Below are 12,133 nucleotides of genomic sequence, written 5' to 3'. Positions count from 1 at the left end.
ACATTTTCTCAAAGCATATTAAGTCTTAACAGCTGCAAGTTATTCAGTCCATAGTTTGAGACACAACAATTTAATCCAATTTAGCAAGCTTTACATACTGCCAACTAAATTTGCTGCAGCAATATAAAAAAGGACTTCTGAACTTGATGGGAGATGAAAAAGAATAATTTTGTAGTGCAAAAAGTTTGTTATAGTTTAGTTTAGATTTGGGGGAAATTTAATTTTAGGATGCACAAAGTGACTTCTTAGAACTGAAGAGCTCAAAGGTGTAGTATTTAGATACAGTTTGTAAATGAAGGGGATGTGGACAAAAGTCATATGTTAAAGGTCAGTACTGGAAAATTATATAAACGTTGACCTTGTACCTCCAAAAACCATAAAAAAGCCACAAGAAACTAAGAAAGGAGTAAAACCTGCAATTTTGAGAGGTAAGCACAAATTTGAAAACACTGGTTTGTCATGTGATCAAATTCTAAGCTGATTATATACTTACTTGCAATGTACAAAGACAAGAAGAGTCCAGCCAATGCTACCCCACTAAACATATGGAATACAACAAACATGAGGAAATCCACAGAGACTGATATTCCAATATGCTGGATAATTGTTACAACTAGCGAGAGAATGAATGTATTTCGACGGCCCAGTCTATAGGTGAGGAAAAAATAAATGATCAATAATTTGGTCTCATTTTGTAAAGTCTGCTTCAGCATTACAACTACAGTAGAAATGAAATTTGAAAATAGACAAGAGTTTTCAATTCAATTCTTCTGTTTCGGACAGTGGTCTGAGCTACTCAGGAAATCAGTTTTCCCACTTCCATTTGGATGGTCACTTGAGTAAATTTCTAGCTCAAAATATATTTGTAGCTTAGAAATAGAGAAGTTCTTTGTATCTGTGTTTATTAAGGAAGAGGAATCTGACCATATATTGGTAGGGGTGGAGATAGTAGAGGCAATGGATAGTGTGAAAATTGAGGGAGGTGGTACTGGAAACGCTGGAAACAATATGCTTCAGGTAGATAAATCACCTGGTCCAGATGGTTTGCAACCGAGTTTGCTAAAAGAAGTGGAGGTGGAGACAGTGGAAGGGCTTGCCTTAATTTTACAAGCTTCCCTAGGTTTGGGGGAAATTCCAGAGAATTGGAGATTGGCAAATGTAACATCCTTATCCAAGAATGGGTGCAAGAGCAGCTCCAGCAACTCAAGCCAGCTAGTCTAACATCAATGGTGGGCAAAATTTTGGAATCCTTAAATCAGGGATAAAAACAAACAGGTACTTGCAGTGGTTCAAGTTAATTAAGGAGAGTCAGCATGGATTTGGAAAATGCAGGTCATGTTTGACTGATATAATTGAATTTTTTGATGAAGCAACAGAAAGTTGATGAAGGGAACGTGGTGGGATTTTAAGAAGACTTTTGACAAGGCACCACAAAAAAGGCCGGATAATAAAACTGAGGCTTATGGAATAAGAGGGCCAATGTGCAATTGGATTTTTAAAAAATTAGCTTAAGGACTGACGTTTCTCACGTGTTGGTGCAGACTCGATGGGCCAAAGGGCCTCTTCCGCACTGTGATTCTGTGAAAGCAGCGACTTGTAGTAGCTGGTTGTTTTGCCCGACTAGAAGGTGTGCCCTTAGGGTCAGTGCTAGGAGCGCTGCTTTTTTTGCTATATAGAAATTGACTCAAATGTTGAAATATGGAGTGAAATTTCAAAATTTGCCAATGATGCCAAACTTAGAGGGATGGCAACAGTGAGGATGATACAAATTGCCTGCAACAGAACATAAAATGGGCAGACAAGCAGCAGATAGAAGTTAATGCAGAGAAGTGAGAGGTGATTCACTTTGGCAGGGATGGGAAGAGGCAACTTAATGACATAATTCCAGAAGTGTGCAGGAACATAGGGACCTAGGGGTACATGTGCATCAATCTTTGAAGGTGGCAAAACTTATTGAGAGAGCAATTAGCAAAGCATACAGGATCTTGGGCTTCATAAATAGAAATGTTGAGTACAAAAGCAGGGAAGTTATGATGAAAGTTTTAGTCAGGCCCAACAGGAATACTGTGTCCAGTTTTAGTCACCACAATTTAGAAGACATCTGATGGTCCTTGGGGGGGTGAAGAGGAGATAGTGGAAGGGGTGACGAGTTTTACTTGTAAGCTTAAGTTGGAAAGGCTGAGCTTGTTCTGCCTGGAGCAAAGGAAGTCAATGGAAAATTTGATAGAGGTGTGCAAGATTATGACAGGCTTAGATGAGGTAGGCAAGGAAAAACTCTTCCCATTAGCTGATCATACAAGGACTAGGAGACACTGATTTAAGATTCTGGACAGGTGATGCAGGGAAAATGTGAGAAAAAACTTTTTTTTAAAAAATGCAGCAAGTGGTAATGACCTGGAATTCACTGCCCACAAGGGTGGTGGATGGGGAAACAATGATTTCAAAAGGGAACTGGTCAGGCACTTGAAGGATACAAACTTATAGGACTACAGGAACCGAGTGGAGTGGTGAGACTGACTGGATTGCTTTGCAGGGAGTTGACATGGATTTGATGGGCTGAATGGCTTCCTTCTTTACCATAAATTATTTTAATAACAGTTTCTATTCAAAAGGTCCAAATGTTCCCATTATCCAAATCTACTTGTCTTTACTGAGAAGGATTTTCAAGCAGTACTTCACTGGCATACTAGTGAAGCTATTTTCAAACCCTGAATTTATTAGGCTGTGCAGGTGAGCATAACAGTAAAAGCAGGTAGGTGAACTAGCTATTGCAAGCCTTTTGCCAAACAAGAACCCGCAATCATACCAAAGCTAACCAAATGTGCACTGGGTAAGATTGTGCAAGTTGTTACACCTATATCATGTTGTTCAAAATAGTAAGCTTGCCACTACCAGGAATGTAAAACTTATGTACCTAGTTTCGTAAAGGTTATAAATATAGCAACAAGACAGGCAGATTCTTGAAATTTACACCAACAGCAGTTTTAGCAGGTTACCAAACACTAAAACAAATTGCAGAAAGCCCAAGACACCAACAATGTGAATCACAATAAGAAAAAAAACTTACCTATCAGCAACAGATCCTAAGATCAAATAGCCAACAGTCCAACCAATCTTGTAGCTCATTTGCTCAAGTGGAACTTTCCAGTAGTTCTTACAAACCAGGTTCCACTTAAAAGAATGAAAAGAAAACTGTTTAATCCCAAGAGCACAAATGTGCTTTTTTCTCGACCTTTCATTTCTGAGGCAAAACTCAAGTAGACTTATAATTTATACAGTAGATTGTGTTTATGGCTTTGCCCTTGCTCAATCCCTTCATTTTTTGGGTATTTTAGCCACTCTCACACAAAGTAAATATAGTTCTCTCCAGCAAACTTACACAAATTTAGCAAGTAGTAATGAAAAAAAGCACTATTAGGATGGCAGTCAGCTCAGCATTTTATGCTTCCAGAGCCAATGCCTCAAATATCATCTTATCTTTCCTCTTTACACTATTTTTGCAACATTTGCATGAGAGAAATTGTGTGGGAACAGTCATTTTAACTATTCCGATATTTGACATGTCATTTGTGAGCCAAGTTACCCAAAGGTGTGTTAAGTTGCGATTTTTAGGAAAAAGATGGCTAAAATAATAAATGCTCACTAAAGTTTCTCCCCACCCCGAACCTTCTTTGAGGTGTTTCACTTGCTATATGCTGAAATCATTATCACTAAAGTCAAGTGTGCACTGGGCATGTACACTTGTGCACTGGATTCAACATTATCTGCATCATAAACCATAAACATTCCACTCTCAGGGCAGAATTTTGATCCTGCCCGTGGCAGGTTTTGTGGTGGGTAGGAGTGGAGAATCTAGCAGGAGCCAAAAGTAGAAAGGAAAAATTGGAATCCTGCCAGCATAAAAATAGTTCACCATCCTCCTGATGGTGGGTTGGGTATCCCACTGAGTAGTGGTATTAATGCATTTAATTACCATCTCATGAATGCTCATTAAAATAGCTGCTCGCCAGAATCATGTGCCACCTTCTAATTTTAAATCCGGCAGGAAATCACACCAGTCTGAATCTAGTTTGATGAAGAGTGGCATGCAACCAGTTGAACCTCCCTTTACTCGCAAGTTCGAGGTGGTGCAACATACATATCCTACCTGCCTTGGCACTGTGCCAGTCTTGTTGTGATGCCAGTGACACTGCTGTGGGTGTAGGGTTGGTCTACTCCCAGCGGGTGCCTCCGTAGTCAGAAGGACACCACTGTGCAACAGTACTCAGGCAGGGCTCAACATTCAAACAGAAGTCAGTATTGCAACTGGAGGTATGGTGGCGTGTAGGGTTGGTCTGCTCCAGGTGGGGGGCTACCATTGTTCTGAAGGGCACAACTGTGCAATGGTACTCAGACAGGGCTGAACATTCTGAGGCCAGCATTTTGACTGGAGGTGGGAGAAGGATAACAAGCACATGGGGTTGGGGCAAAGGGGCAGGAAAGCTTTACAAGGGTTGGGGAATGATGGAAGGCAGAGGGGAAACTGAGGGGTGGAAAGCTGGAGCCTGACAAGAGAAACTGCAACTCTGACAAACAAGGGGATGAATGGGATCCATATGAGTGAATAGGAGGGGCTGCACACAGACTCTAGAATAGGAAAGGGGGGTTGTGTTAATGTGGCACAAGAGGGATGGGTCGCACTGAGACTCATGATGGAGAGGGAAGGGAGACAATGTAGTCTTCAGTCATGAGGGCAATGGGGAACTCATTGAAAGTCAAAGTCCTTGGTTTGGGGCTTAGCAGGTCAGAGTCAGAGAGTAGAGACACTCCTTGGGCTCAGAGTCAGGAAGCAGAGATAGAGCTGGAGCTCTGCGGACCTCACAGTCAAGAGTAAGAGAGTTGAGACAGTCATGGGGTGCAGCAGGCCATGCTACAGGGCAATGCATGACGGCACGCGGTACTCCTGCTCCTTGGAGGGTCAAGGGATTTGTGCTCAACTGGAATAATGCACAGCTTGATGTGCAGGCTGTTTTCACAGTCACTGTCCATGGGCTTGTCTGTTTCTGTACTGGGTAATGGTTATGGGAGGTGTCTGCAGCCTATATTTGGGAAAAATAATAGGGGGGGGGCGGTGCATATGAAGCTTTCCTGGGGGGGTCCGCCTCTGTTTGTGACAGTGCACACAGCCTCTAGATGGGGAGGGTGGAGGTCTATATGGGGCATGGGCACATCAGCAAAAACAGGCTCAGGGGGGAGGGTAGGAATATCCCGACCACAACAACAACAGGATCCAGCATTACTGGGGGAGGCTGGAGAATAACAGGACGGAGCTCTACCTTCACATAGGGGAGGTTTGAGGTAAATTTCTGGGATGTGGACAGTGAGAGAGGGAGTGTCAAAGCTGGCCTCCTAGTAATAACACAGAACCACCATTTTATACTACTGAAGTAATGGTGCAATAATAAATCAAAAATAGAAGCAAATCTGATCAGGAGGGGTCTGGGGCAGTGTGGGAAGAGTGCACTGCTAGACAAAGGGGCCCTCTAACTTGTTGGTTCCACAAAATTAAACCACAAAATCCGAGCTGAGAGAAAAGGTGGAAGGCCTCCTTGAGAAGCTAGCCGTTGGAACCCATGCCTTTTGCAGCATTGTAATAAGGAAATGTAGGAGTTTCTGGCTTGGCATCACAGTCGCTGCATTTCAACATTAACACATAGGAATGTGAAGTTTTGGAATGTAGGCAACCGTTAAGGAGACACAGGTGTTGCAAAAATGGCATCCCATCAATGAACGGCTGTCATGTGCTTCCCAGAATTGACATTCGTAATGAGTCAAAGGGCATCAACTCATTAATCATGAGCAACTTTTTGTTAATCAGTATGCCAGATGTGAGATTGGGACATTGAGCTAGGTCAGGTCACGCATGTCATTCAAACCTTCTCCAAGCACTGGAGAACTCAGATGTTAAATCTCAGGGATGGATCTTGGTCACCTGATGTGCCTGTTAGCACCTCAGATACAAGGCTGCATACAACGACAAGGCTTGTAAGGCAGAAACCATTATAGATTATTACAGTTGTTATTGGTTCAAGATTGTGAGCGTCATTATCTTCACCCATTATTCATTAATCTATTCAATCTTTCATTTCAGAGAGAAGGATAAAACAATTATGGATCCAGGGCTCAATGCTGCCTTTGAGGGTTCTGATACAATGGAGAAGGAAGAATGATGCTAAACTTTAGGAGGAGGCCCCACCTGGCATGCAGGGGAGCCACAATAAGAACCTGAGGTTCAGGAGGATAGACCCAGACCACGGAGGTAGGAACATAAGATGTAGGAGCAGAAGTAGGCCATTCGGCCCATCAGATCTGCTTCACCATTCAATGAGATCATGGCTGATCTGTTAATCCTCAACTCCACTTTCCTGCCTTGTCCCCATGCCCCGATTCCCTTATTGATTAAAAATCTGTAATTGAATATACATAACGACCCTGCCTCTACAGCCCTCTGCATTAAAGAATTCCACAGATTCACTACCCTCAGAAGAAATTCCTCCTCATCTCTGTTTTAAATGGGCATCCCCTCACTCTGAGATTATGCCCTCTGGTCCTAGGGTCTCCCAGGAGGGGAAACAACCTCTCAGCATCTACCTTGTCAAGCCCCCTAAGAATCTCAGATGTTTCAATAAGGTCGCCTCTCATTCTTCTAAACTCCAATGAGCACAGGCCCAACCTTCTCAATTTCTCATAAGAAAATCCCTCCATACCCAGGATCAACCAAGTGAATCTTCTCTGGACTGCCTCCAATGCCAGTATATCTTTCCTTAGATAAGGGGACTAAAATTGTTCACAGTATTCTAGGTGTGGTCTAATTCGTGCCTTCTATAGTTTTAGCAAGACTTCCCTACTTTTATACTCCATTCCTTTTGAAATAAAGGCCAACATTCCATTTGTCTTCCCTATTACCTGTAGAACTTGTATGTTAGCTTTCATGCATAAGGACTCCCAAATCCCTCTGTGCTGCAGCCTTCTATGGTCTTTCTCCATTTAAGTAATATTCATCTGCTCTATTCTTCCAGCCAAAGTGCATAACCTCACATTTTCCCACGTTATATTCCATCTGTCAAGTTTTTACCCACTCACTTATCCTGTCTATTTCCCTCTGCAGGCTCTTTGTGTCATCCACACCACTTACCTTCCCAACTATTTTTGTGTCATCCGCAAACTTGACAATAGTACATTCACTTCCCTCATCCAAATCTTAAATATATATTGGAAATAATTGTGGCTCTAGCAATGATCCCTGTGGCACTTCACTAGTTACATATTGCCATCCTGAAAATGCCCCCCTTATCCCAACTCTGTCTTCTATTACAAAAACAAAAATACCTGGAAAAACTCAGCAGGTCCGGCAGCATCTGTGGAGAGGAGCACAGTTAACGTTTCGAGTCCGCATGACTCTTCAACAGAACTAAGGAAAAATAGAAAAGGGGTGAAATATAAGCTGGTTTAAGGGGGAGGTTGGGACAAGAAGAGCTGGATAGAGGGCCAGTGATAGGTGGAGATAACCAAAAGATGTCACCAATAAAAGGACAAAGAGGTGTTGAAGATGGTGATATTATCTAAAGGAATGTGCTAATTAAGGGTAGAAAGCAGAACAAGCAAGGTACAGATAGCCCTAGTGGGGTGGGGTGAAGGGAAGGGATCGAAATAGGCTAAAAAGTAGAGATAAAACAAAGAATGGAAATACATTTAAAAATAATGGAAGGAGGTGGGAAAAGAAAAACCTATATAAATTATTGGAAAAAACAAAAAGGAGGGGGAGAAAAAAAATCAGAAAGGGGTTGGGGATGGAGGAGAGAGCTCATGATCTAAAATTGTTGAACCCAATATTCAGTCCAGAAGGCTGTAAAGTGCCTAGTCAGAAGATGAGGTGCTGTTCCTCCAGTTTGCATTCAGCTTCACTGGAACAATGCAGCAAGCCAAGGATAGACATGTGGGCATGAGAGCAGGGTGGAGTGTTGAAATGGCAAGCGACAGGGAGGTCTGGGTAATGCTTGCAGACAGAACGAAGGTGTTCTGCAAAGCGGTCACCCAGTCTGCGTTTGGTCTTTCCAATGTAGTGGAAACCGCATTGGGAGCAACGAATGCAGTCTGGTTTCTTAACTTCTCTTGATCTTTTCATTGAGAACTGTTGGCATGACATTAGTCGTCTCAATTTCTCTGCTCCTCTCACCCATTCTAACCTGTCTCTCTCTGAACTTGCTGCAATCCGTTCTCTCAGGTCCAACACTGACATTGTCATCAAACCCGCTGACAAGGGTGGTGCTGTTGTTGTTGGCGCACTGACCTCTACCTCGCAGATGCTGAGCGTCAACTCACAGACACCTCCTCCTACCTCTCCCTGGACCATGACCCAACTACTGAACATCAAGCTATTGTTTCCAGGACTGTTACTGATCTCATCTCCTCTGGAGATCTACCTCCCACAGCTTCTAACCTAATAGTCTCCCAACCTTGGATGGCCTGCTTCTACCTCCTACCCAAAATCCACAAACAGAACTGTCCCAGCAGACCAATCGTGTCAGCCTGCCCCACGGAACTCATTTCTCGCTATCTTGACTCCATTCTCTCTCTCCTTGTCCAGTCCCTTCCCTCATACATCCGTGATTCCTCTGACACCCTACATCATGTCAACAATTTCCAGTTCCCTGGCCCCAACCGCCTCCTCTTCACCATGGACATCCATTCCCTCTACAACTCCATCCCCCACCGGGATGGTCTGATGGCTCTCCGCTTCTTCCTTGAACAGAAGCCCGAACAATCCCCATCCACCACTACTCTCCTCCGTCTGGCTGAACTTGTTCTCACGCTGAACAATTTCTCCTTCAACTCCTCTCACTTACTCCAAATAAAAGGTGTGGCTATGGGTACCCACATGGGCCCCAGCTATGCCTGTCTCTTTATGGGGTAAGTGGAACATTCTTTGTTCCAGTCCTACTCCGGCCCCCTCCCACAACTCTTTCTTTGGTACATTGATGATTACTTCGGTGCTGCTTCATGCTCTCGTCTGGACCTGGAAAATTTTTATTAATTTTGCTTCCAATTTCTACCCCTCCATCATTTTCACATGGTCTATCTCTGACACTTCCCTTTCCTTCCTTGACCTCTCTGTCTCAATTTCTGGCGATAGACTGTCCACCAATATCCATTACAAGCCTACCAACTCCCACAGCTACCTCGACTACAGCTCCTCACACCCCGCTTCCTGTAAGGACTCCATCCCATTCTCTCAGTTCCTTCGCCCCCGTCGCATCTGTTCTGATGATGCCACTTTCAAAAACAGTTCCTCTGACATGTCCTCCTTCTTCCTTAACCGAGGTTTTCCACCCACGGTGGTTGACAGGGCCCTCAACTATATCCGGCCCATCTCCCACGCATCCGCCCTCACACCTTACTCTCCCTCCTAGAAACATGATAGGGTCCCCCTTGTCCTCACTTATCACCCCACCAGTCGCCGCATTCAAAGGATCATCCTCCGCCATTTCCACCAACTCCAGCATGATGCCACCACCAAATACATCTTCCCTTCACTGCGCCCCCCCCCCCCCCCGACAGCGTTCCACAGGGATCGTTCCCTCCAGGATACCCTGTTCCATTCATCCATCACCCCCTACACCTCAAGCCCCTCTCACGGCACCTTCCCATGCAACTGCAGAAGGTGCAACACTTGCCCCTTTACTTCCCCCCTCCTCACCGTCCAAGGGCCCAAATACTCCTTTCAAGTGTAGAAGCATTTCACTTGCACTTCCCTCAATTTAGTCTACTGCATTCGCTGCTCCCAATGCAGTCTCCTCTACATTTGTCCGCAAGCATGACCCAGACCTCCCTGTCGCTTGCCATTTCAACACTCCACCCTGCTCTCATGCCCACATGTCCGTCCTTGGCCTACCTGTGATACTGAGTTCAACAATTTTAGATCATGAACTTCCTCCTCCATCCTCACCCCCTTTCTGATTTTTCCCAATAATTTATATAGGTTTTCCTTTTCCTACCTATTTCCATTATTTTTAAATGTATTTCCATCCATTGTATTATCTCTACCTTGTAGCCTTTTTCGATTCCTTCACCTCACCCCACCCCCACTAGGGCTCTCCGTACCTTGCTTGTCTGCTTTCTACCCTTAATTAGCACATTCCTTTAGATAATATCACAATATCACCACCTCCAACACCTCTTTGTCCTTTTGTCGGTGACATCTTTTGGTTATCTCCACCTATCACTGGACCTCTATCCAGCTCTTCTTGTCCCAACCTCCCCCCCTTTAAACCAGCTTATATTTCACCCTTTTTCTATTTTTCCTTAGTTCTGTTGAAGAGTCATGCGGACTCGAAACATTAACTGTGCTCCTCTCCACAGATGCTGCTGGACCTGCTGAGTTTTTCCAGGTATTTTTTTTTCAATTTCCAGCATCCGCAGTTTTTTGCTTTTATCTGTCTTCTATTAGTTAGACAATCCTCTATCCATGTTAATATACTACCCCCAATACCATGGGCTCTTATCTCATGTACGGTATCTTATCGAACGCCTTTTGGAAATCCAAATATATTACATCTACTGGTTCCCCTAATCTATCCTGCTTGTTACCTCCTCAATGAATTGTAATAAGTTTGTTAACCATGATTTCCCCTTCATGAAGCCATGCTGACTCTGCTTGATTAGATTATGTATTTCTAAATGTTCTGCTGTTACATCCTTTATAATAGGCTCCAACATTTTCCCAATTACAGATGTTAAGCTAACTGGCCTATGGTTACCTGTTTTTTGTCTCCCTCTCTTTTTGAATAAGGGTGTTACATTGGCTGTTCTCCAATCCTCTGGGACATTTCCAGAATCTAAGGATTCTTGGAAGATTACTACCAGTGCATCCACTATCTCTGTAGCTACTTCTTTGAATATCCTAGGACGCAACCCATCAGGTCCAATGGACTAATTGGCCTTTAACCCCATTTCGCTAGTACCTTTTCTCCAGTGAGTTATTGTATTTATTTTCTCCCCCCCCCCCAACTTTTGCCCCTTGATTATTTAGTATTTTTAGAATGCTACTAGTATCTTCTACCGTGAAGACTTAAGCAAAGTATTTATTCAATTCCTCTGCCATTTCCTAGTTCCCCATTATTATTTCCCCAGCCTCTAAGGGGCCTATGTTCACTTTGGCCTCGCTCTTCCTTTTTGTACATTCAAAGAAGCTCTTACTATCCGTTTTTATATTACTTGCTAGTTTGCCCTCAAAGTTTATTTTCTCTCTCTATTTTTTTTTGGTCATATTTTGTTAGTTTTTAAAACTTTCCCAATCCTCTGGCTTACCACTAATCTTTGCCACATTGTACGTTTTTTCTTGAAATTTGATACTGTCCTTTACTTCATTGGTTAACCATGTTTGGTTGATCCCTTTCCTTGAATCCTTCTTCCTCACTGGGATCCATCGTAGTTGAGAATCATGAACTATTTTCTTAAACATCTGCCATTGTTCATCAACTGTGTTTTCTGTTAAAATCCTATCCCAGTCCATTCCAGCCATCTCTGCCCTCATTCCTTGTAATTACCCTTATTTAAGTTTAGCACAGTTGTTTCTGACCCAAGTTTCTCACTCTCAAACTGAATGTTAAATTCTACCATATTATGGTCACTGTTTCCTAGGGGATCCTTTACTCAGAGATCACTTATTAAACCTGCTTCATTATACATTACCAGATCCAAAATAACCTGATCCCTGGTTAGATTCACAACTTTTGTTCCAAGAAACCGTACCGAATACACAATGAATTCTTGCTTGTGTCTACCTCTGCCAATTTGATTTTCCCCAACCTACATGAAAAGTCACCCAAGATTAATATACTGTCTTTTTTACGTGCCCTCATTATCTCCTGATTTATTCTCTATCCTACAGTATAGCTACTGTCAGGAGACCGTTAGGCTACTCCCAACAGTGTCTTCTTCCCCTTGCTATTTCTTAACTCCATCCATATGGACTCTACATCTTCCAATCCAATATCCTTTCTTGCTATCGTATTTATTTCATCTCATACTAACAAAGCTACCCCACCCCCTTTCCTTCCTGCCTGTCCTTTCGAAAAGTCATATTCCCCTGAAT

General features: G+C 43.2%; 1 protein-coding gene across 2 annotated transcripts in view; it reads right to left on the bottom strand.

Annotated features, from left to right (window-relative positions):
• Nucleotides 1–12,133, bottom strand: part of slc22a31 (solute carrier family 22 member 31) — a 60,826-nt gene that overhangs the window by 34,767 nt on the left and 13,926 nt on the right. For both annotated transcript variants that reach the window (XM_041192106.1, XM_041192108.1), the window contains exons 2-3: nucleotides 3,068–3,171; nucleotides 494–648 (exon numbers count right to left, since the gene is read on the bottom strand). In XM_041192106.1, the coding sequence (XP_041048040.1) occupies nucleotides 494–648; nucleotides 3,068–3,171 (259 nt within the window). The remainder of the gene's footprint in view (nucleotides 1–493; nucleotides 649–3,067; nucleotides 3,172–12,133) is intronic.

This window comes from Carcharodon carcharias, chromosome 7 (genome assembly GCF_017639515.1).
Source record: "Carcharodon carcharias isolate sCarCar2 chromosome 7, sCarCar2.pri, whole genome shotgun sequence".
Lineage (NCBI taxonomy): Eukaryota > Metazoa > Chordata > Chondrichthyes > Lamniformes > Lamnidae > Carcharodon > Carcharodon carcharias.
This window is presented reverse-complemented; position numbering and strand designations above follow the sequence as displayed.